The sequence below is a fragment of the Sciurus carolinensis genome, chromosome 12 (genome assembly GCF_902686445.1).
Source record: "Sciurus carolinensis chromosome 12, mSciCar1.2, whole genome shotgun sequence".
In the NCBI taxonomy this organism is placed as follows: domain Eukaryota; kingdom Metazoa; phylum Chordata; class Mammalia; order Rodentia; family Sciuridae; genus Sciurus; species Sciurus carolinensis.
In genome coordinates this window covers 67,379,143-67,405,955 of record NC_062224.1, presented here as the reverse complement: position 1 = coordinate 67,405,955, position 26,813 = coordinate 67,379,143, and the positions used below count along the sequence as shown (strand labels likewise).

At 36.1% G+C, this 26,813-nt stretch overlaps 1 protein-coding gene across 2 annotated transcripts in view; it reads right to left on the bottom strand.

Moving 5' to 3' along the window:
- Wdr26 (WD repeat domain 26) overlaps positions 1 to 26,571 on the bottom strand; it is a 45,632-nt gene extending 19,061 nt beyond the window's left edge. The window contains exons 1-8 of one of the 2 annotated variants that reach the window (XM_047521741.1): positions 25,681 to 26,571; positions 23,685 to 23,784; positions 23,474 to 23,578; positions 17,592 to 17,728; positions 13,619 to 13,716; positions 12,241 to 12,397; positions 6,045 to 6,183; positions 220 to 360 (exon numbers count right to left, since the gene is read on the bottom strand). In XM_047521741.1, coding sequence (XP_047377697.1) covers positions 220 to 360; positions 6,045 to 6,183; positions 12,241 to 12,397; positions 13,619 to 13,716; positions 17,592 to 17,728; positions 23,474 to 23,578; positions 23,685 to 23,784; positions 25,681 to 26,105 — 1,302 coding nt within the window. In that variant the 5' untranslated portion in view covers positions 26,106 to 26,571. The remainder of the gene's footprint in view (positions 1 to 219; positions 361 to 6,044; positions 6,184 to 12,240; positions 12,398 to 13,618; positions 13,717 to 17,591; positions 17,729 to 23,473; positions 23,579 to 23,684; positions 23,785 to 25,680) is intronic. The other variant, XM_047521740.1, reaches the window with a different exon arrangement.
- Positions 26,572 to 26,813: the final 242 nt, after the last annotated feature.

Sequence of the window (26,813 nt, the reverse complement as noted above, 5' to 3'; positions counted from 1 at the left end):
CTTACTGATTCACTCTTCCAAAAACACTACTATTTGGCATAATATTTAAATTTATAAATCAGACACCTGAGTTTCACTTGAAGAACTATCCTTTGTTAAGAGATACATTATAGTAATTTAGGTTGAGTGGCTCTGTTCTATAAATCAAGAATAGTTTTAAAGAATATGTTTATGAGGAGTATGCTGTACTTAAATAAAGAAAGGATGGAGCTCGCTCACTTGTACATTCCAAAGCCAAAGCTCAGAGCAGTCATCTGGGCCACAGGCAACAAGATAGTTGTCATCTGGACTCCAAGCGATATAAGAAACACCATAAGCATGTCCTTCTAATGTTTTAAGCAGTTTTAGCAGGTGAGTATCCTAGAATGAAAGATAAACAACTCAGTTAACTCCCACCCCTAAAAGTCATTGCTTTCTAGTGTAAGAACTTAAATAGCTATAAAGATGTGCCTTGATATTATTATTTAACTTGAGGAACTTTTCATAGTAATACCTCCCCCATCAAATAGCTTGCTTCCTAAAGATTTGTTCACATTTCCACATCTATTAACTATCCACTGTATAGAAGACACTGTGTGCTAGATGGAAATATAAAGATGACAGAGAATTTGCCCAAGGGAACTGAAAACAAACAGGTAGAACAAGAGCTAACTTTTTTAACAGCTTCACTGAGATATAATTAAGCACAAATTAATCTTTAAAATGTGTACAACTTACTGGCCTTAATATATTCAAGGAGTTGCACAATTATCACTACCAATTTTACAATACATTTATCATCCCCAAAAGAAGTCCCGTAATCATTAGCAGTCACTCATTTCCTTTCCTACAGATTTCTGGAAACCATTATATCCTATTTCTACATATTTGTTTATTCTAGACATTTCATATAAATAAAATTATATGTAATCCAGTCTCTTGTAATTGGCTTATTTCATTTTCAGGGTTTATCCATGTTGTAGAATGTACTATCATTTTTATTGCTGAATAACATTCCATTTTACAGATATACTATATTTTGTTTAATCATTCAACAGTTGATGAACATTGTTTCTACTTTTTGACTACTAAGAAAAATGTGGTTAAGAAGATGTATGGAGTTTTTGTGTGGATATGTTCTTCTTTCTCCTGGTTATATAAAGAGCAGTGAAATTCCTGGGTTATATGATAACTCTATGCTTAACGTTTTGAGGAACTGCTAACAATTTTCCAAGTGACTATACCATATTTCATTCCCATCATAAGCTACCACTTATTTAGTGCTAATCAATATTAACAACTACCCAAAAACAATATTTCTTCTAATCCTCACCAGTCTAGGAGATGGGTCTTGCCCTTCCCTCATAACAGAGCAAAGGAAATGAAGCTTTAGAAAGGTAGGAAACTTGCCTGTTTATAGAATAGAATAAGAATTTGAATCTGGGCTGTTCAACTTTTAAGGCCCATACTCTAAAGCTCTGTAGACTAAATGGTAAAGTACAAATGTGAAAGTGACAAATCATAAGGCTGGAAGAGTTGATGTGTTTTATTTAAGAAAAAGGGGTTCAATTTTTTTTAATTTAAATTAAAAAAAATTTTACAAACTGCATTTTGATTCATTGTACACAAATGGGGTACAACTTTTCATTTCTATGGTTGTACACAATGTAGATTCACACCAGTCATGTAATCATACATATATATAGAGTAATACTGTTTCATTCTAGTATCTTTCCTTCCCCTACCCACTCCTGCCCCATTTTCCTCTATACCATTCAAAGTTCCCTCATTCTTCTCTCCCCGCTCTGCCATACCCCCTTGTTATGTATCGTCATAAAGGGTTAATCTTATCCAGTGGGTGAAGAGTCACTTAAAAATGTAAGTTAGAACTGGGCGTGGGGGCACATGCCTGTAATCCCAGTAGCTCAGGAGGCTGAGGCAGGAGGATTTTGAGTTCAAAGCCAGCCTCAGCAAAAGTGAGGTGCTAAGCAACTCAATGAGACACTGTCTCTAAATAAAATACAAAATAGGGCTGAGGATTGTGGCTTAGTGGTTGAGTGCACCTGTACTCAAAACAAAACAAAACAAAACAAAAAGGTCAAGTTAGAGAATACATAATAAGATATTAGGTTTTAAGAAAGGACTGGGACTACAATATGGAATGTCAATTGGAATGAAGAGACAGGATAAAGAAACCTATAAAGAGTGAACACAACAGTAACAGTTCCTCCATAATGAGGCTTTCAACTGAGATGATCAGGACTCCAAGAAGTCAGATGAAAAGATACTTTGGAGATAAAACGGCATGACAGAATGTAATAAGAAAGTTCAATGACAACCTCCGGATGTCTGGTTTAGGGGATGTGAATGAATGTTGGCAACAAAGAAAGAATTTGGCTAGAAGTGGGAAGAAATAATGAGTTAAGTTTTAGACTTCAGGGTAAAGACTTATTAAGCTTATTTTTGAGCCTGGCAGACAGAATGTGTGGTCGTGGTAGTGGTATTCCAATACAAGCGGTTAGAAGTGGGTCTGGAACAGTCTGATAAAATTAGGTGGTCCTCCTGCTTCACTGTCACTGAGAAGCGGGTTGTGAGAAGTGGGCCCTAAGCTTATCATTCACGTAATTGTCTAGTCTACATATCCATTATTTTGACAGAATTAAATAGTTAATAATGCAACCGCTTCTGATTCTTAGGGAAGGAGGCAATGGGCATGAGGTATTTCTACTAGATGAACAATAACAGGTCAAAGTGGTATGCATCATTTACTATTTTTGACTAGCTAAACAGGAACAAACTTTGGGAGTCACAGTAGTGGTTTAGATCAATATAAAAATTAGCTCCTAAAACTAACTTCTTTAGAAATATTTAACAAGATTTTTTTTTCATACACCTTAAGGAAAAAAAATTCTATAAAAGATGAAGCTGAAAACAAGAATGTATCTTCACAAGTACAGTATCTTTATACTAACTTAGTCACAAGGAGGTCACACGACTTTGCTTGAATTTTATGGGGAATGGGAAAAATTCATTTTTTGAACAAGGATAAGAAAAACTGTTAAAGAAAACTAGGCACTGGAATAATATCAGATTAAATCTTAAGGTTCTTTCTTTTTTTCCTATCCATTAAAAAAATCAAACCCCAGCCAGGCATGGTGGCCCATAGCTGTAACCCCAGCTATTCAGCAGACTAAGACAGGAGTATTACAAGTTTAAGGACAGCTTGGGCAACTGAGTGAGATCCTCAGCAACTTAGTGAGATTCTATCTCAAAACAGAAGACAAAAAGGATTGGGGATGTACTAGAGTGCCTCTGGGTTCAATCCTTAGTAACACAACAAAGCAAAAACAACAACAATCTAAACTCCTCAGCAAATGAAAAAAAAAAAATCTTTGTGATCTGGCTGCTACTTGCTTCATTAATCTTGGTCTAACCAAAACTCTTTGCCCAAGCTGTCCAAATGGTAAGCCATATTTTCTTTCACCCAAGGGTCACTCCTAAATAGTTTTGCTTAAATAGTTCCTTACCCTTGCACTTCATTTAAGATTTAGTTTTCTTATATCCCTCAGCTGTCCAGTTCCAACAGAATTTCTTCAATGAGCACCTACTATTAAACAATTATGGTTTATTATATGTTCTGTCTGTCTACAGCAGAAGTACAGCAGGCACTTACTTAATGATGCTAAATGAAGGGGGACTTTCATATAAAGCCACTAGGAAAAAAACTTTAAAAAGTATACTTTTGATATTGTTGCCTTCCTTTTCAGATACCTTGTAAACAACTAAATGAAAACAGAATTCCTTAGAACAGAATTCGAAGGTCATGATTTGATCCTACTTTTCAGTCTTATTTCCTACTTTTTGACATTACTAATTCTATTCCCTTATTTTTTGGAAGGGTAGAGAATAAGATATGTTCCCTCTGCCTAGAATGCTTTCTTCCTTTCTCTACCTTTGTGATACATAGTAAAGCCGTAATGAGGTACTCCCACCTATGAAGCTCCTTTTGTCTTTCATAATACTTCATATGTATGTAGCATGATGCTTATTTACTTCATTACATTTTATTTCCCTTTCTAAAGTACCTTTTAGTGGGGTTCTTATGCTGGGATCTATGAGGAGGTCTAGGGATAGACTCTCGTTTTTAAACACTTAAGTGGGAAAGAGACACATCTTTATTTTCATTTAACACCCTGAAATTCACCATTTTCTTCAATCTTTTTTTTCTTTTTTCTTTTTGATGCCGGGGATTGAAAAAGCGCATTGTGCTTGCAAGGCAAGCACTCTACCAACTGAGCTATATCCCCAGCCTTTTCTTCAATCTTAATGCAGGCAATTAACAAAACAGTGTTAGTATATTAGTATACTATATTAGGTAGCAGAGGTAGTATTAGGTAATATAGTAAATCAGGTTATATATGTGATTCTTACTATTACAAAACTCAAATACTTTCATATAATAAAGTTACAGATAATTTATAATATTATTTATGCCCATTGCTAATTAAATATTCTGGTAGCTATTAGATCTACTGCTAGAATTTACTATTTAATATGTTAGTAAAGCACTAACATATATTGCTTCTTTCTGTACTATGTTGATAATTATCTTTCAGAATAATTGGGTTTCCTACGAAATGAGGATCCACATGCTTCCTGAACTGCCAAAGGGGTATACGGTAACAACAACAACAACAACAAAACATCCCCCCAAACTCCTGCTTCACAACAAAGAATGCACCTTACTTCTCATTATTCATTGCATACTATAGGTATAAGAATTGCCATATGCTCTCAAATTTGATTCTTTTTAAAATTATTTACTTTATGGATCCTGTTATCTAGTTTTTCAACATGGTAGTAAGCCCAAAACCTAATCCTGGGCTAATATCATATTTTAATTCTAAACTTTATTTGCTTCATGATTTTAGATGAATGATTCCTAATCAAGTATAGCTCTTCAACCTATTTGGAGTCATGTATTTCTCTGATAAATGTTCGACTGAATGAAAGAAATGAAAATACTTGTGCTGGGGTTGTGGCTCAGTAGTAGAGTGCTTGCCTAGCATGTGTGAGGCACTGGGTTCAATTCTCAGCACCACATATAAATTAATGAATAAAATAATGGTCTGTCAACATTTAAAAAAATTAAAAAAATGTAATTATTTGTACAAATCTGTATGTCACCTTGTTATAAACAAAGATAAATCTGATATTTATTTATTTTTGCAGTACTGGGGTTTGAATCTGATGGTGCTTTACCACAGAGTTTATCCCCAGCCCTTTTTATTTTGAGACCTGGCTAAGTTACCAAGGCTGGCATTGAACCTCTGATCCTTTTACTTCGGTCTCTCCATTTGCTGGGAGTACAGGTGTGTACAACTTGGCTTGGTTACAGATATAATCTTAGAATTCAGAATTTTAAATTCAGTATGCAATATTTTCATATATACCACTGGGAAAAGGGGTTAAAGGTTTACACAAGAAGATTCATTAATTCAGGGGTGGGGTTGTAGCTCAGTGTTAAGAGTGTTGCCAAGCACAAGTGAGGCACTGGGTTCATCCTCAGCACCACATAAAAATAAAATAAAGGTATCATGTCCACCCATAACTAAAAAATATATGCTAAAAAAAAAAAATCTATGAATTCTGCAGAAAATGAAGGGTTTTAAAAGGCAAAGCAGTAGTACTTAAGTCTTTTCTAATTTATGACAGAATGGACACTGTATCAATGTATAAAAAGTACTACTAAACACAAATTAGCAGAGACATTCTTCTCAGTTTCCTCATCTGAAAACAGGAGATATTGGCACCTCAGAGAGTTATTCAGGGAATTAAATTAAATAATGCATACACAGATTTAGTAAGCAATGCTCAATAATTTAAAGACTATTAATTTACACATTATCTAAACAACACAGGAAGAGGTAAGAAGTAATAAATGATAAAAATGCACTTGGAAAAGAATATTATCTATACCTGCATACTTTAAAATAAATAACTAAGGAGTTAAGATTCAAAATTACCTCCTTTTGTAATCTAACCATTCATACTGGAATACATACCGGATCAACTTGCCATATGATAACTGTTGTATCTTTTGATCCTGTTGCTAGTTTAGTGCCATCATTAGAGAATTTACAGAACCACACTTCATTACAATGCTCTGTAAGTATCTGCTGAGTATAACAGGGGAACTGCCTCCTAAAACAAAGAAGTTCACACATAATTATTATTTCAAAACATTTTTGGAGATCATATCATAAACTTCAAAAATAAAATACGAATGCATTTGTATATCTTAAGAATCAAGTTTACATTGGCAAGGAAACCTTAGTTGGAGTCAGTAATCTAAATCTACTTCAACTTAAAATTTAGTTCTTTTCCCCTCTTCTGGTAATTATTTGGTCTGATTAAGTCAGTTCAGAAAAGCAATAATAAGGGATCATGTTTATCTCTGTACATAACTTGAATGGCATTAGCTGGTGTTCCAGAAAGAATAAGGAATAACATAACATCTTCAACTATATAAAATCCAGTTACTTAATTAGAAAAGCAACTTGGTATCATGAAAAGAGAACAGGCATGACAAAGAATTTGGGTCCCCCCTTCTCAGTCACAGCTTTAATGTCTTTAGCAAGTCATGTAACTCCTTCCTCTGAGCCTCAGTTCCCTCATTTGTAAAAGGAGATTAATATTCATCTGACAAGCTTCTTAGGATTCTTGTAAGGATTAGAAAAAAACACCTAAAATTCCTGAAATACATTGGATACTCAAATGAGATTTCTGTATTATTTTTGGAGGGGCATAGAAGTACAATATATGCAGGGGTTGCTAAAGTTTAAAACCTTAAGAATGGGGAAAGGAGAGTCTGACGGACATATGCTCAAAACTACCTCAGCCACTTACTAGCTATGATTCTGTGATTTTTATTTAATCTCTCAACCCAATTTTCCAATAAAATAAAGAATGGTACCTGCCTCACAGAATGCCTCATATAAAGATGACATAAAAGGATGAGATGATGAATATAAAACATGTAGATTGAGTCTGATACTTAGCTGGTACTTCATAAATGGCAGCTATTATTACATGGTAAAAGCAAAGAATTCTCTGATTTATGATTAAGTCTAACAAGTTAAAGAGGTAAAGTTTTACCATAAGAATGACTACTCCCATTAAGTACTTAGTTTAAAAAATCATTTCATCCTTTTGCAATCTGCCCATTAGCACTGTCCAATAGAACTTTCTGTAACAGCAAAAATGCTATATACTTGTGCTTCCCCGTATAGCTATATGTAGGTATTGAACAACTTGAAATATGAGTAGTAACCCTGAAGGACTTAATTTGAATTATTTTACATATTTGTATTTAGATACATTTAGTGGCTACTGTTTGGACAGCGTAACATTCTATATAGGCTAAGCATCCCTAATCCGTAAACCTGAAATGTTCCAAAATCTGAAACTTTTTGAGCACTGACATGACAACACAAGTGGAAAATTTCATCCCTGACCTCAATATTGTACAAAATTACCTTCAGGATAGATGTATATGGTGTATATGAAACATACATGAATTCATGTTTAATCTTGGGTCTCATCTCCAAGATGACTCATTATATATATGTAAATATCCCCAAATCTGAAAAAATTCAAATCCAAAACACTTTTGGGTCTCAAGTATTTCGGATAGGGATATTCAACCTGTATTATAAATTCTCTATTAAAAAATTACTCAAATGTTAATGTCTACAATTTTAAGTTTATCTTGAAAACTGTTCTTCCCTACTTTTTCCTAACTACTCAATCATTTAGAAGTCTTGATGATATAGAGGTATAGTCCCAGAATTTAGGAGACTGAGGTGGGAGGATTGCTTGAACCCTCAAGTTTGAGCCTTGGCAACATAGCAAGATCATATCTCAAAACAAACAAACTCCCACAACACACACACATATTTAAACATATTTAAAAATATATATTTATTTATTGATATAGTCAATTCACCAGCCTGCTAGGTAATAATATATTTAAAAATCTATTACTGTTCTTTACCTGGCACAAATGGTAATGGCAATCTGCCTGAATAGTTGGCTATTAGGAAGTTGCTTTAAACTTTCATATTAACTACAAATTGCTTCAATATTAAATGAACTATTATTCTACTCTAACCTGAGTCATAAGCAATACAAGCTGGCATTATTAAGCATAGGTGCCAAGCACTGTGTATGATGCCCTACATATAATATTTGTAGTTCTCAAAACTACCTTGTAAGAGAAATCCTATCATCCCTGTTTTCTTTTTTTTGTGGTGCTGGGGATCGAACCCAGGGCCTTGTGCTTGCAAGGCAAGCACTCTACCAACTGAGCTATCTCCCCAGTCCCATCCCTGTTTTCATGAGGCTCAAAGAAGCAGATAGTTCATTAGATACCATAAAACAGATAAGGAAGTTACTGAAGAGTTTTTTTTTTTTTTGGGGGGGGGGTGGGGGGGGTGCGGAGCTGTGACAACGATGACAGGGGATTGAATCCAGGGATGCTTTACCACTGAGCTATATACCCAGTTCTTTTTTATTATTTTGGGATGGTCTCACCAAGCTGCCGAGGTCTTGAACTTGTGATCCTCCTGCCTCAGCCTCCTGAGTTGCTGGGATTATAGGGGTGCCCCACCATGCCTGACTTGAAATAGGGTTTGAACCTATGGCCAAGCCCAGTTTCCTCTGTATATGTTACTTTAAATAATATTTTTCAGACTGGATAAAATTCCAATCAAGTAATTCAAATGGCTAAAGTATCTAAATTAGGGTATCAAAGTATCTTTAAGGAAGGACTGATTCATAATCAAAATTGTAGCCACAAATCATCTAGTCTGACAATCAGTTATATATGAATATCACTAAAGTGGTATTTAAAATCATTATTTAAATAATCTTTTAAAAAGACTAATATAACAGCTCAATTTACTACAAGCCTATTTTTAGGCATATACAAGTGATAGTTAATATTCCTTTGCTTTTAAATACACTTATGATGATGTTAAAAAGCAGTACCTTCTCATAAAACTGATTAAAATGTAGTGTTTTAGCCAAACTGCATCTTCACTCTGTACCTACAAATATTTTATAATAATCCCCCTTACTAAAAAAAATTAATACTTATAAAAACTACCTATAGATACATCCTTCCACTGGTTGGTGAAAAACACCCACAGAATTATTTTTTTAAGGAAATCACTGTTTACTGATCAAATTAAGGCTCTAGTATGTGTATACTAATTGTGAAAAGCAGAAATTATACGCAATAGCTAATGAAAAATTTTCAGTGTTGATGGGGATTTTTTAAAAAGTCCTAATTTGGTTATTCATAATCAATTCTTTACACATCAGAGAGAAGAGACAAAAGTTAGTGGTTAGGTTCCAATACTAAGATATAACTTCGGAAAATAGTTTTTTAATTTCAATGCTAAAATCTCTTTCTAGAAGAGAGTAAAACAGATAATTATTATCAGTTTTTCCTTTGAAGTTCTCTAGTTGAAAATAGTAGGAATGAAATCAAATTCAGGTTCTTTATTTTCCCAGTTCAGCAATGAAGGGTATAACTCATTCTCAAGACTGTGGATAATGACTTAATGCCTGAGGTTACCCACTCAGCATCTTTAAAAATCAAACTTGAATGAATAGTTAAGGCCGACTCCTGGTTTTTGGGCATGAAAAAATTAGGTAGATCCTCACAGACAATTCAAGAAGGGAAATTCGATTTTGAAAATGCTGTACTTAGCTGGGGATATAGCTCAGTTGGTAGAGTGTTTGCCCAGCATGCACAAGGCCCTGGGTTTAATCCCCAGCACCACCACCAAAAAGAAAAAAAAGAAAATGCTGTGCTTAAAATACCTGAGCAGCATTCAAATAATTCTATTAGGCCTGAGGCTTAGGAGGATTCTGTAGCTCTACTTATGAGTTACTAGATCCACACAAGTATAAGCTAAGCAGGAGAGAAAGATGAGAAAAGAAACAATTCTGGAATACACTAAATGAAGGGAGAGGTAAAGAGAAGGAACCTGAGGAGGAGCCAGGAGTACAACCGAGAGTCTGGAATGTTAGTCGAAGGAAAGGGTTCAAAGGAAAATGATTAAATGCTACATAGAAAGTTCTAGATACACTTGGGAAGTACCCAATGAATTTGATTAAGAGGTTGTTCTGCACCAACATCAGCATCCGTTCTGATGTTATATTAGCTGCACTTAGAGAAATCTGAAGAGTGAAGGAAAACTAAAGACATGGACTTTGTAAATGCATAGTGGGCATTGATTTCAAGAATTTAGCTCTGAAGTGGGTATGGTGGTGGTAACTAGGAGGAGCAGAAAGGTTTTTTGTTTTAAGATCACAAAAAAGACTGTCCAAACCAATGGTAATTTCTGAAGAACAAGAACTCTTTCAGCTCTACATAAAACCTCAAAATGTTTTCTACATTGGTTTATGAGAAACTGACCCAATTTGGAAGATGGAAAAAAATTATATTAAATTATACTAAATATTCACTATAATTTAGTTTCACAGGTACTGACAGATAAATTAAAGTGCTTTGGAAAAATGCACACCATATTCCCATAGATTTCAGTCTCCAAATAGGAAGATGAGCTTTTAACCTTCTGATACCTCTTGAACCATGAAGTCTAGTCATTACCTCTCAGTATGTTCCAACAGTAATAAACTTATGAACCAAGAAAAAGATTTGAGCTCACAACTGCTTTCATTTTATGTTATTCTCAAATCCCTTAAAGGAGCTGTGAAACATGAAACTAGCCTTTTAATCTATTATCTCCTCTTATTTTTCAATTAAAAATTTTTAATTTTAAAAATTCTCAAGTCAAAGAATATTAAAGAGTGAAAAGGATCTGAATACAGTCACTTTGTCAGAACACTTGAGATATACCAAGTAATAACACTTTAAGATGACTAATACTTCTAAGTAATCTAAGACCAACAGCTTATTTTTTTAATTAAGTGGGGAGAGTGAGGTCAAAATGACATACCCAAACTGGGTTATGGAGCTAGCGTTATATAGCTCAATGGGGAGAGTCCTTACCTAACATTCATGAGGCCTTGGGTTTCACTTCTAGTAGCAGTCACCCTCCAAAAAATAGTGGTTTATGCAGACCTAAAATATTATTTTATATAAAAGTATGGATGTGTGTATATGTACATAATTTTATGATTATTCAGAAGTCCTTCATTTATCCAAAGTTGTCAAACATGCCTTTTTATTTTATTGTTTTTAAATTGGTTTAGGGGACTGAAGCTAGGGGTTACTCTATCACTGAGCTACATCTCCAGGTCTTTTCACTTAAAATATTTGAGATTGGGTCTAAATTGTCGAGGCTGGCCTCAAACTTGCCATCCTCCTGCCTTAGCCTCTGGAGTATTTAGAATTACACGTATGCACTACCTCATGTGGCACCAGTACACCTTTGTCCTTCTTCGTCATGCTACTTTCATTAGTTCTTTGAGGGAGCTTTACCAAAAGCAATGTAGCATATGCACTGCAGCTGTTCCCCTGTCTGGTTCATCAGAACCAAAATCATTTCCTTTCTTTTTTTTTTTTTTGTGGTACTGGGGATCGAACTCAGGGCCTTAGCGCTTGCAAGGCAAGCACTCTACCAGCTGAGCTATCTCCCCAGCCCTGAAAATCATTTCCTTTCTAGAGTTTGAAAGATTTCACAAATTGTTTTTTAGCTTTAATTTTGGGGATCATTATTAAAATAGAAGGGAGACTTTTATCAAAATACTCCTAATGTTGGAAGATAAGCCTGAATTCTTAAAAGTTTGGTTATATACAAAGGTAAATATAATACTAAAATGCATACCAGAAAATTAATTCCCATTATTCTAACCACTTTGAGAATACCTCTTCTCTAAACAGAACTTTCATTAAAGAAAAAGTATTTCCACAATCGTAGTAGGCAGAAAATAATCGGCCATAAATTATTAGACACAGAAAAGGACTAACCAAACCCATAGATAAAAATTGGCTTTCCAGTTTCAGATCCTGAATAAAGTTTACTATATAAACATGTACATTTTTTTCTTAAATTTTCAATTGTAGTAGTAGTTTTAGCTTTACTTATGAATAAATACTAAATCAGAAAAATTGTTATATAGCTACAGAGTAAAATTCTAAAAAAGAATACATTCTATTAAAAAGTTCAAAACTTTCTGTAAAAATGTTAGCATTTTTCAGAATATAAAAAGTTTTTCTCTTACCTACTACAAACATGATCTATAAGTAGAGACACAGAATCTAGATTATTATCAAGTTTGGTATTGTGATATAGGCACCGATCCCTTTGTAGTTCCACCGCCTGCCGCAGGAGAGTCTGTAAACGCCGTGGGGGAAGCATCACTGATGGTGGTAAATAGGCTTTAATAAAAGATATTTTAAAAAAGAGAAATAAAAATAATAAACCATAAACTTTTATTTTAGACATTTGCTGTACTTGTCCCTATCTCATCATACTGCTGTACTTGTCCCTATCTCAAAATACTGTGTTCCTTAAACAGGTAAGTTCTAAAGTTCTAAAGGGTGTGATATAACATGGATTCTCAGAATATTTGTCAAAAATTACAGTGATGATGCTACTAGATAGGGATATACTTGTGTAGGAGGGCTTTATTGTGTAGTTGAATTTTTTGAAAACCCCAACAAAAATAAAAACAAGAAGAAAAGTAGATGATGATGAAAAGAAAATCTAATGTGATTGTGCATCAGTGAGAGGCCAGATACATGAAAACCCTCCAATTAGCAAAAAGCAAGTCAAACTGCTAGAACAGATTAAGTTCTAGTTCCCATGATATAGCTCCTAATTCTCTGTAGAAATTGAGAGAATAAATGATGGTGCTTCCCCCCCCCCCTTCCTTTCTGGTACTAGAGATTGAAAACTGGTGGTGCTTTACATCCTTAGCCCTTTTTATTTTGAGAAAGAGTTTCCCAGATTGCCCCACAGACTTCAAACTCACAGTCCTATCTCAGCCGCCTGAGTAGCTGGTATTACAGGTGTGCACCACCATGCCTAGCTGAGGTGTTCTGATATTAACAACAACCTATTCCTTCAACATCTTATTCCTTTCCAAGCTCATGGTTTTCTGAATCTCAGGATTTTTACCCCTACTTCCACATAAAAACTATATAATATGATTTAAGGAAAGAGAAGGTCTTTTACACAAAGATATAGCAAAAATGAAGTGCCTACTACAATTTGTAAGTTATGTAACACAGTGGTGTGAGAGTAAAACAATTTACCTAAAGAAATCTGGACCTAACTATTGAAACAAAATTTGAAAATCCTTGTGGCTTAAGGCTGTGGTTTACATACTTTTCTCTAATCACAGTACCTTTCCTCCTAAGAAAACTTAAGAAACATCACTGCATATTACAAATAAAAGTAAAATTGTACTGAGACAAGCACCTTCTCACTGACTCCTGAGGTTAGATAGGGCAATTTGAAAATCTTTGGTTTAAAGAACTTCTTTAAAGGATCCCCATGTATAAATTATGTCTAGACACAAGTCTTTCTAACTGATCCATAATATCTATTTCTAATTTCAGAAAAAAGAAAGAAAGAGCAAATATTAAGATTCTTACTCTGAAGTTTGTCCAATAGTTTGGATCGGGAAGCTGTCCCTTTGCCTTCCCATTCTGCTTTTGCACGTAGGTCTTCTGCGTGGCTACACATCAAATACCTAAAAATCCAAAAGAGAAGGAAACAAACATCAAACCCTTTTCTCTGGAATATAATTGAAAAATATTGACTATATTTTGGCTATCCAGTTCTTACTAATACATATCAAGAAAGAATTTCTACAGTGGACCCAACTCGTTCATATAATGTGGTATCTACATATAATTACTAAAATGTAATATAATAATCACAGCTAACTATACAATACTATTGTTGTCATCCATTATATTATATTTCTATACATTATATATATGTAGCTTTTATTGTATGCCAGGCTCTGTTCTGAGCCGTCAATATGCATTACTTCACTGAATGTTCAAAATAATCCTATATGAAATAAGTACTATTAGTATTACTCTACTTCTATAAATGAGGAAATCTAAGTACAAAACTAGCCTGGGGGGAGGCGTTGGGTAAAGAGGCAAAATAGTAATGTAGGAATCTAGGCCATTTAACCACTGCCTACTTTGTGGCAGAGAATCAAAACAAAAACAAAACAAGAAAAAACCCTTAAATGATATTTATACTAGTAGGTTATTTAACCAAAAAAAACATACCTTAAGAGTCTATAACAAATATCACTTAAGAAAGGGTATAAATAGGTAACATCCTTGTCATTCTGTGAAAGGCACTGAAATCCCAGAGCACAAAATCTGGAAATGTTTATTATTCACTGTATGTACAAAAGGTGGCATTAGCACTAAAGTTCATAGATTCTGGAGAATACATAAGGGTCCCCTGCTGTGTTGGGGCTGGCTCTTCTAAGAATGGGATTTAAGAGTAAAAGCAGTGAAGACACTTGATTCAAACATGGAGATTAGACCTGGCAACTAACTCTCTTGCTGTTTTGTCTGGTATTCTGCCAAACAAATCTGACTTGTAAAAAGGTTATTCAACAGGACTGTAATGATTAAACAGATGAAGTAGATGAAATACTTGCTCTGCTACCTGCTACATGGGCAAAGCTCAATAAATGATAAGTATCAGAAAGCTCTCAGTTAACATGAGCATTGTCACCTCCTTTACTTTCTGTACCCCTCACCCACCCTGGTAATGGGAATTGAACCCAGGGATGGTCTACTATTGAGCTACATCCCCAGCTCTTTTAATTTTTCTTATTTTGAGACAGGATCTTCCCGAGTTGCTGAGGATAGTCTAGAATTTGTGATCTTCTTTCCTGTCTCTTGAGTAACTGGGGTTACAAGTGTGAGCCAACATGCCAGGCTTGTCCCCTCCTTTTCTTAACTGCAAAAATCCATATTTCACTTAAGAGTCCAAATGATTTAATGGCTTTTTAATTTTATTTATTTAATGGCTTCTTATCCAATAGAACTATTTGTTTTTTTGCTACAGAATATATAAATAGTGATTCAGGTGATGAAAAGATCTTACTTAAAAAAAAAAAAAAAAAAAAAAAAGGTGCAAATAATTGTACAAAAAAAAAAAACCCAACCAGAAGCTGAATAAGTGAAAAATTGTTTCTAAAATAACTTAATGGGATAATTCATGATTATTATATGGGAAAATTTCTAAACTTTGCAAAAGTGACCTATGGTTGCTTCTGTGCCCTTTGGAAAACACACATTAAACCTGAGGTTTTAAATGAATGTCTGTTTATGGAAAGTCATATGGCATAATTGAAACGACACTGCACTGACAAAAAGAAATCATGAATTCTGATTCTAGTTCCACATCTTGTCATCCTATGGTCAAAAATTCAGGGAATAAACTTGATGCTGAAGTTCACTTTAGAATAGCTAACAAATTATATATTCTGTTATCAGAGCAGATAAAATACATCTATCACGTGAATATTTGGTGAGAAAGATACCAGATATCTTTTGAAAAAGGTAATCAGAACAAAATAATCTGTTGACCACAGTACCAAAATAGCAAGCAGAATTTTACTATTTCAAGACCCATGACTTTGGAATAAATGAAACTAGGTGTTTTTTTTTGTTTTCTTTTTTTTTTGGGTGCTGGGGATTGAACCCAGGAAGAGCCTTGTGCTTACAAGGCAAGCACTCTACCGACTGGGCTATCTCCCCAGCCCCGAAACTAGGTGTTTTTAAAAAAATATTATTTCTAGTTGTCCATAGACCTTTATTTATTTATTTATGTGCCATACTGAGAATTGAACCCCGTGCCTCACACAAGTTAGGCAAGTGCTCCACCACTGAGCCACAATCCCAGCCCTCAAAACCAGGTTTCGAGACTTGGCTCTTTGATTTATTAGCTTTATTTTGGGCTGATATTTCTTTGAGACTTGGCTTCCTTATTTGCAAATTAAGGATCTATTTCCTTGGCCCATTTTTTTGGTCTATCATTTTGTATCTAAGAACTCATTATATATTAGATATTTTCTAGATGCTGGGGCCATATTGTATAATGAAATGTGCTATAAAGAAAAATATTTCAAACCAGGCAGAGTGTGGCACATGCCTATAATCCCAGTTACTTGGGAGATGGAGGCAGGGAGATCACAAGTTGGAGGGCAGCCTCAGCAACTCAGCAAGACTCTGTCTTAAAAAATAAAAAGGGCTGGAGGCAAAACTCAGTGACAGAATGCCCTGGGTTACAAAACAACAATAACAACCAACAGTGGACAGCCTCAAGAGAGGACATTTGGGCTGGGACCTGAGGAACTAGTAACCAAAGATTAGGGGAAACACATTTAAGACAGAGGGGACAAGCTGTGCAAATGCCTGAAGGCTTGGAAGTTAAGGAAAATAATTAATATCACTAGGCAGTAAAAAATAAAGAAAAAGCAAGAAAGGATAGGGGTGTGGAATTTTGTATGCTTAAGTAAAGATTCAGAGTTTTATTTTAAGTGTGCCAGAAAGTTAGTGGAATGTTTTATGCAAAAGAGTGAAATGGCTTAACTTATGTATTATTATGTATTTTTTTGGCTGCTTTGTGAGACATGCATGGTTCAGGGAATAAGGGTGAATGGAATGCAATAAGGTAGGCAGTTACTACAATATTCTAGAAGAATCAATTCTTAAGGATTAACCAGGATAGAAAATGTGGAGCTGGAGAGAAATGCACATATTTGGAATGTTTTTGGACTTAGGATATATGTGTCAAAGTTAAAAGACAAAGAAAAAGCAAGGATAAGGCTGAAGTTTTTTGTTTGAGCAACTAGGTAAAACCAGATTTGTAGGGGCATGGGTAGAAAATAAAATTTCAATCAAGAATTTTGTTTTGAATATAAAATTTTGAGACACATTTAAAATCCAAGTAGAGATTGTCAAGTAGGCTATTCATCAAGTAGTTCAGATGAGAGGGTATATTTAAGAGCCATTAGCATATAGATAGTACATGAAGGGATAGTCTAGAAAGAATATAAAGACCGAGAAGAGAAGAGGGGCCCAGAACCAAACCTTTGGGTACTCTAACATTTAAAAGATTAGCTGGGCACGGTGGTGTACATCTGTAATCTTGGAGGCTCAGGAGGCTGAGGTTGGAGGAATCCAAGTTCAAAGCCAGCCTCAGAAACTTAGCAAGACCCTGTCTCAAAATAAAAAGCAAGAGGGCTAGGGATATAGCTCAGAGGTGGAATGAGCCTGGGTTTAATAACAAAAAAGTTGCCAAAAAAGTTGTATGCACTTCATTGCTTACTGTGATCCAAGCCACAGGGTTGGTAAAAGTTTTGAAATAGCATTTCACAGGCAATACTTATTTCTTTATCCTTTCACCCACTTACATATCTTCCTTCCTAGGATGACAAAAATAGGTTGTATACACATCAATGAATTTATTCACTGAATTTTTAGGTGTTCACATGAAAAAATATTACTAGTTTGGCCAATAGTAAATTTGGTAAAAATAATAGCCTCTTCATCAACCTGGAGTCCAAGAACTCAGCTTCCTTACCCACTAAGAACATGAATGCGTTCTGTATTGTATTTCAGTGGCGTCAATTCACAGCGTAGAACTTGAAGTGCCTCCAGGACCTTGCCATCCTCCAGGTATTCCAGGTACTTCTGCTGCAGCAGCAAAAACTTCATCCTCTGACATGACAGAAAGCAGCAGTCAGGGGAAAAAAGTTGATGGAAGTTTCAGAAAATGTTTGTGCCTAAACAGAACAGTAGAAACCATTCTACTATGCCCTTTGAAAGTATTTTTATAAAGCTTCAAGATGACTCAAAATATTGTGGCTTAATAGAGTCATAAGTCGATTAAATCTAACTTTGCTCAAATCTACATCTTAAGAAAACTGCCTTGACTCTCAAAACAGACAAAACCATTAGTGACCAAGGCTTCATCAACATAGGGAAAAAAATGAATTCTGCTTACGTGTTCTCCTAGAATTTTATTTCTTGCATGAAAATTTGTAACTATTCCAAGAATTCCAAATTTGCTTTTTAAAAATGTCTGACTTTTTATAATAAGGTACTGAACGGTTTTATGAAACAGGTTTGGAAAACACTGGAAAGAAACCAATTAATAGAAGAATGATTTAAAAGCCATGACATATAAGCTAAAGGTGTAGCTTAGTGTAGAGCACTTGCCTAGCATGCCTGAGGCCCTCAGTTTGATCCCTCATACCACAAAAACAAAAAATTATCAACAACAAAAAATACCAAAACGATGTAAAACAGGGACTAAGCAGTCCAGAAAGCAGAACTAGAGCCTCTGTTTAGAAGTAGAAAAGTGTCATATTTGAACTTGTCAAAAGTAAGAAACAGTGTTTAACAAATGAACTAGAGGTTGGTATACAAAATACTGAGCTTCCTATGACTAAAGTGGATAAGTACACAAGCTCACTCTCTGCTAGGCAGCTATAAAGGGATGCCTACCTTAGAAGGCTGAATTTAAAAATATGCAATATTTGTATTTGTGTATTTGTAACAATCTGATCACTGATTGAAGCACAGACAATTATTAACAGCTCTTTTCTCCCAAAAGGATAAACCACTTTCAGCTTACTGTGAGGCACTTTACCACTGAGTTACATCTCCAACACTTTTCATTTTTTATTTTGAGGCAGGGTCTCACTAAATTGCTTAGGGCCTCACTAAGTTGCTGAGGTTGGTCTTGCAATCCTGCCTCAGCCTCCTGAGTCACTGAGATTATAGGCATGTACCACCATGCGCAACTATTTTTTTGTTTTAATTCTTTTTAATGTTATCTTATCATTTAATGTTTAACTTGAAGTGATCATCATCACAACTTTAGCAGCTTTTAACTAGAGAGGAGAGATATGAATATCCTATCTATGAATTCCACATTGGAATTTCTTTTAAACTTTATAATTAAGGACTATTGCTAGAAGGGACCCTTTCATCAAATTTGTTATTTGTGGTACTTCAGCAAGTCAATCAAAGTAGGCAGAAAATGTTCATCATTTAGAGACACCAAAGGATATAGTTGTAAAAGTCATAAGAACACTTAAAATAAAAACCTAAATTAGAGCTTTTTTTCTTAAAATGTTTACTTCAAAATCATTAAAAAAAAAAAATGCAGTCACAAAATAGAGAAATTACCATATATTTACAGAGTATAATATATTGGTTTAAGATTTTCTATTGAGAGTATTTAAAGGCATAAACTATAAGCTTATAAAAATTGTTTCTAGAGAAAGCAAACAAAAATAAACCCGTTTATATATGTTAGGTAAACATTTAAATACATCCTTCATAAGACAAATTTCTTATGTTTGATAATAATCTAACCTTACATCTATAGCTAAAATACAGAAAAATTTCCAAACTGAGACAAGCTTGTATAGCCCCAGGTAAATCACATTTATCAAATTTTACACATAAAGATAGATTAATGAATCTGACTAAATACCAAGGTGCCTTGAAAAGTATGATGCTGTACATGTACTCTGAAGTTTACCTTTACGTTAAATAAAAAATACTTTGAAGTTCATCAGGTGCCAAAAAAAAAAAAAAAAAAAAAAGGATTTTATATTTGAAGTTATTCTGGATATTCTCACCATTTTATCATCTAGAAAAAATTCAATGTTTTATAAATGAAGAGTTCATATATTTCCATATATCAATACAATGTCAAAAGTTTAATTTAGTGTATTTCTGATTCAAACATGAGAATCATATCTAACTGCAGAATTTTTTCATTCAAATGCCACATGGAACTGGCCAGCATGTGACTGAATTTCTTCACAAATTTTCTTAGCAACTGGGAATTTGAGAGAAAAATTTTCTTTCTTTTCATTTAGGACATGTCTTTTATTTACTTATTTATCAATCATGAGGGCCTATGCCCACTTCCTCCCCTATTCCAACATGTGTAGGGATAGTACTACAAATGCTCTTTTCCCCCTTATTTCCCCACCAAGATCTTGACTGAACATGGTACTTCCATTCTATGGGCCAGAAGAGAAGAAAAAGGCAGACTAACACTTTGACAGAAGCCAATGAACACTTATTTCTGTATGTAGAGGGAATGCTATAAAAACAGCGCAAAAGCATTTCTCTATGAGTCATTTTATCCAGATTAGATAAAGAATACCCTCAAACAGACATCAGATTTTGGTACTGTGCAACTAACATGTTGCTAGCTAAACACAGCTAGAGATTTGATTGAAGAGAAAATGACTTTTCATCAGTTCAACTCAAGTACTGATACATAAGAATGGGGAGCAAAACTTAATCTCCTCAAACTTAAAGCATGAAAACATGTTCAAGAAAATAAAGACTTTTTTAAAAAAAGTATTTTTAGTTGTAGATGGATACAATACTTTTAATTTTTTTATGTGGTGCTGAGGATTGAACCCAATTCCTCATATATGTGAGGCAAGCGCTCTATCACTGAACTACAACCTCAAACCAATAAAGATCTTTTAATTTACAAATAACTATTTAAAATGGGGCAAAATGAAAGCTTGTTTAGATGGAGACAGGACTCTACTAACAAACTTTTTTTATTTTGAGTTTCTTGAAGAATAAAAACAAAAAAGAAAAAAAGGATAAGCAAATAAAGCTCTTTTTTATATCTTTTCCAACTTCCAATTAGATCTCTAAGAGATTATTTCTGTTCTTAAATGATTTCAACACCTTTGGGCCTGGTACTATTTCTTTCTAATAAAAACCACAAATTCATAAATGACTAAGATATAGACTGACAGCTTCATATTGCAAACTCTGCTGTTGCCCTTCATACCCTGTATTTGGACTATTTCATTCTTTTCTCTCCTACTATCAGAATGAATTTGAATGTGGAAGAAAAGCTCAGAATTGTACAGAAAGTCAAGTTATTGAGGGTAGCTTCCTAACTAACTCTGTAGTGGTCCTAATACTGTAATAAAAGTTATAACAAAGTTTTATCAATTAAATCATGACTCAGAGGTATGGGGAAATGAATTATATTTAAGTCATGGCTCTTAAAACTCCTCCTTATTTGACTTTAAAATATATTAATTTTTGTATGTCAAGTCAACATTTGAACATTTGTTAGACATATCACCGTTATATTAAAAAATAGAATTAACCTTTTTAAATATACAGAAATTTTCTGTTATTGGTCTCAGATATCCATCCAAATTCCTCAGACATGGCTAAGCATATTTGAATTCAAACTAAAAACTTGATTCATAAAGTCAGCTTCCAGAAAATTCAGAGCAACTTCTGTTATTACTAGTATCACTTGACTGGAAACCATTTAAAAATGGGGATAAGGTGACTATTTGGGGTCAATAAAAACGTTCAGGTTTCAAAAAATAAAGTACAAGCTTAGTCTAGACTAAGACATCAAATGTGTCTAAGCATACAATTAAAATAATTAAGTTACAAAATCCAAATAGTTATCACCTAAGGTATTACAAATTTAAGCTTACATTAGATTATCTTCTGGAGATGAGGTGGGGGAGAGGAGTAAATGTGAATACAATTAGAAAGGTGAAGAGCAACTTCAAAAAATGCTGAATTGAATTTTTAAAAGCAATTGATTCATCAGCCAAAAGTGAGATAAAAGTTGGAACCCCTTTCTTTGTAATAAATACCTAAACAGTTTGATGGTGTGAGGCTCAGCCAGAGATTTAATCTTCATCTTTTATTAGATCCTAGAATGTTCTATAGACTGAACAGGCTGTAAAAAGAAAGGATTTCTCCTTATTATCTACAACTATCTTTCCTCAGTTTACATGTTGCTTCTAATGAAGGTTTCTAATGAGAGTCATAATCTAAATCCAATACAGAAGTCTCAAATTACTATAAACAAATTTAAAAAAAACCAGGAAGTGAGTCCATTAAAAATTTTACTACTAAATTACAAATATAATTTGGGTAAGGAAAACAAACTCTAAGAAATCACATATACTTATTTTGAAACAGTCCATAGGCAAGTTCTTTATGGTCATTAAGTAAATAGTGCTAACTTGCCCAATGGGAAGGGAACCCCAATTCTTATTTTGGCCCTTTTATTATTTTAGCTTATCCAGTCAGAGCCAAAAATGTGTGAAAAACTGCTCAATTACAATATCATTAAGTTTTAAATCACAAACACACTAGGAAAACTACTTTAGTTATTAAAAAATTTGTAATCCCTTTGAATATAGAAACTTTTGTTTTTATTTTAAAATATTACTGCAGAATTGATTATTCCCTAAGCTATCCATCATCTGACTTGATAGGTGCTTTGAATTTTTTAATATTTTGAGTATTATTAAAAGGATAGAATGTACTTATTCATGAATTTAAATGAATCCATGTTTGTTCATACGTGTTTGCATCTTTAATTCACTTGAAGCCTATTTTCTAGGATCATATTATTATAAAGAATGATATTAAGAATTTGAAAACTCTTTTGTAATTAAAAAAAAAAAAAAACCCATCAGGCTGTATTAAGTTTATAGAAAAAGGTAGAAAAGATTAATGTTTGACACAATTAAAAAAAAAAAACCCAAATGTTAACAGTCATTTACTAATATTTAACAAACAGCTGGTTTCCCTACTTCACTTCCTATTTGCCTTATTTCCCTCCCCCACCAGACAGGAAACTGCTTCTGACAACAAATGAATCAGCTAGAAGTTAAAACGCCAGCAGCCACCAGCTAGCAAGCAGCTGATTCTTCAGGGTTTCCAATCACCAATACTTTGAAAAAACTTTTCCCCTCCTCTCTCTCACCAACATCTACTGAAGAAATAAAACCCATAAGTATAAAAGATTCATTAAGATTTATGAAAGAGGTAAACAGTTAACCTACTAAATTGATCTTGTCAGGGAAATGAGGCCAGTAAGCAAGGCCCAGTGGTCAGTCTGCATACAAACTCTCTTCCAAAGTGATACATAATATACAAACTTTGACACTGTCAATTCACATCACTTGGAATGCAAGGACAGAAAATGGTGAATACACCAATGGTGTTGATTTAAATTAACTATAAATCCCAAAGATTAAAAAAAAAAAAAAAGTACCAACTTTTTAAGGCTATATGAATATATATACCCAAACACCTTTTCTCTTTAACCAGCACATTCAATATTTTGAGTAATTATAAAAGTATAATTTATCCTTAACTCTATAAATGTAAAACTCCTATTAATAGCATCAAACAGCATGAAGAGCTTTCAAAATTTTTGTAAAGATTAACTAATAAACTAGGTTCAAATGACACATTTACTCAAGACTTTAAAACATCATAGTCAACTCATCCTATTTACAAACTTAATTATATGAAATTTAGTTACTTTCAAGTCTTATCTTTTATAAGAGGCAGATGCCTAGAGTTATCAATAACCTACTAATATAAGCATAAATGTGAAACTAAGAACAAAAGTGTATTTACCACAATTATTCCCAACAACGTTTGAGAGATTTCAAGTGCGCCTCTTACCACAATAGCATGAGGAGAATGCACTAAAGGCTTTAGTTCATTCAGGTCATTTTCTGCCTGCAAAAATTGGTATAAAAAAAAAAACAAAACAGAAATGTCATAAAATGCACATCAAATATATAATTTTAGCAGCAGTCACACAGCTCTATATGCCCTACTTTACCTTATCCCAGTCTCCTTCCATGACATGATTTCGGAATTTGGTAGCAGAAGGATGTTCTAAACGACATCCTGACTCTTGCATGAGGAGATCAACAGTCTGGCTGCAGGAGAGATACAGTGTAAAAAAGACCTGACCAACTTCAGGGTTTTTACTCTTCCAAATAAGCTAATGTCTATGAAAACAGTTGCAAAGTTTTTAAGCTAACCTCACCATAAAGGGGGGGGGGGGGGGTTGATGTGCTAGGTTAAACAAACTTGATTTTAAAACTGCAACCTACATTTATTCCTAATCAAGTTAAAAATCTTGAAACCAGAATCAAGTTCTTCCTACTTTTGTTATTTAATATATTAGAAGTTTAATGAAGTATATAAACTTTCTAAAAATGTATTCTAACCAACTGGTTAAATAAATGAAGAAAAACACACCAACAAAACCCTAGGAGTTAGACACTATGCATGGCTCTACATTTTGAAAGATAAAAATCTTTAGTGCCATACAGGTAACAGATGACCTACGTTAGGCAGAGCCTTCCACCCGGACATTATGTTCGCACAGAAATTCTACTAGGTCAATCTCTAAAATTAAAATAAATCCAGTCTTTAAAAACATTTCCTTTCTCTCTATACTAAAAATAGCAAATTTACTATGGTGTAGGTTCCAAAGAGTCACGAGTTATTTCCTCCTGCTGCTGTCAGCTTGCTTCTTGTCTCAGTAATATGTTCTGTTAGCATTTACAAAATCTGTTTTCATATTAATCCTTTTCCTTGGGGAATGAAGTGTAATCTCCTACAATATATTTCTCTTTGAGAGCTTAAAAGATTCATCAAATGTAATTTCTGCTATCACATACTTTGAAATCTAAGAACCTCCATTTACTGGTCTTATATATTTTGTTTATTTCAATGCAATGCTTTCTTCAGTTCTACTTATTTTTCAACCCAATAGTGCAATGATGTGCCAGAGAATCAAAATACTTATATCACTTTCAGAAAGTGCTGCCACTCTCCCCACTCCCCAACAAATCTGTAGGTACAAAACTACATATTGGCCAACCTGAGAGTTTATCTTCATCTATGCTTTGAAGCTAGGAAACTGTTGCATGTTCTCCCCTTCATATCATTCTGATTCTGGCTCCTCCATTAGGCTTCAGGGCACTCCCACCAATCCTACCTTCTACCCTCTTAATTTTCCTTTGTGTGTATACAAAACGGTGGGTTTTGGCCAAATCCCATATCTACCTTCATCCTGTTAGTTACACAAGACCCCTTCAACTGTATTTGGAAACAAATGATTCACCAGATCAGATGTCCCCTTTTCAGACAATCATTTGGTTTTTACACTGGGATTTCAAACTAGTGCTAGGCTTTTTGTACACACACATATGGGCCTTTAAATGACATCAACATCATATCTTACTTCATTATTCCCATCAGATTTATTCAACCTCTTTCCAAATTATTCCAGCCCCTCAGTTCCCATAAACACTTGTAGGTGATTGTCTTTCCTGATTGGTAGTTTGCCTGGGCTGTTGTCTGTCTTGGTTGGGGGTGGGGAGGTGTCCCACAAAGATGCCTCTGAGATATACTTGAAAAACAAATCCTCCAAGGTTCATTATTTCCACCAGCTCTAATCCACCCCTCCCCCAACACATACAGAGACACACTCCCGCATCTGTCTTTATTGACAGACAATTAAGCTCTGAAGGTGCGTGGGGAGGGATCATTATTTGGTTGCTACTACCCCTCCCCAACCCCTCAACTGGCTGGCTAGTCTCACAATTTGTCAGACTGACTAATAATCCCCGATGTCCCTTCAGTTCTGCTTCTCCTCCCCGGTGGGCCTGTCTGGGCCGCGTCCTCCTCTGTATTGGGCGCTGCGTGTCCAGCGGCATTCTCTTTGAGAGAGCTCTTTCCAGCCTCCCTCTCCCACTTCCCCCTCCCCCGTGGCCTCGGTTCCTCGGGCTGCCCATCACCAGCTGCCGGCAAGGGATACTTACTTGAGCCCTAAGCCATTCAAGTGCTGTCCTATTAGCCTAATGACATCCTCATCTGACTGGGAGAGCCGCTTCTTCTTCTTGAGGCTGCTGCCCAGTTCTGGGGTGGCCAGGGAAGAGGAGGCGGCGGTGGTGGTGGCGGAGGCAGCTGCGACGGTGGCGGAGGCTGCGGCGGCCGCCCCGCCGGGAACCCCGTTATTGACATTCAGGCTGTTGCTATTGTTGCTGGCGGCGGAGGGGGCGGAAGGCAGGAGCCCATTGGCGTGGGCCAGGTCCCCCGCGGACGACGACGACGAGGGGGACGACTCTCCGTTTTGGGCCGACAAGCAGGCGAGTTCCTGGGTCTGTCCCTGGCCCCCGCCGCCCCCTCCTCCTCCACCGCCGCTGCCACCACCTCCTCCTCCTCCTCCTGCCCCGTTGGCCTGCATGATGCTGCCGCTGACCAGGCTGTGGCCGCTACTTCGGTGGGGGACGGCGGCGGCGGAAGGGGCAGCAGCCGGGGGGAGTCCCACCACTACCACCACGGAGGAGGAGGAGGAGGAGGACGACGACGACGAGGACGAGGACGACGAGGACGGAGGGGAGAGGCCTGCTCTGCCTGCCGAAGCCCCGGGCTCTCCTGCTCCCTCCGCCGCCGAGGCTCGGGGTTTCTTCCGCGGGGGCGGGGAGGCTCCGCCGGTGTCCGAGTCGGAGGAGGAGGAAGCGGAGGCCAGAGTTTCCTCGCCGAGAGAGGCCGTGGTGGGAAGCCGGTGGGGCGAGGCGGGGGAGGGGAGGCGGGGGCCGGGGCGAGGGTCGGGGTGAGGGGGGGCCGGGAAGGCGGGGAGGGGGTCAGGGCAAGAGGGTGGGGGTGAGCGGAGGGGAGGAGGAGGGGGAGAAGGAGGATCCGGGCCCTTTCCCCCCCCCCTCCCGGAGGCAGCTCAGGGTGCGCGGCCCGGGGGTCGCGCCGGGGGGCGCCGCGGGGCAGCTGCGGGGGCGCGGGGCCCGCCGCTGGGCTGAGCCCCGGCGGTGGCGGCGGCGGCGGCGGGCGGCAGCGGAGGCAGCTGCCGCCTCTGTCCTCGGGTCCGCTCCGCTCTGCTCCCTGGTGTGTTGATTCTTCCCCCAGCTGCTGCCTAATGGAGTCCAGGCGCTCGCGTCAC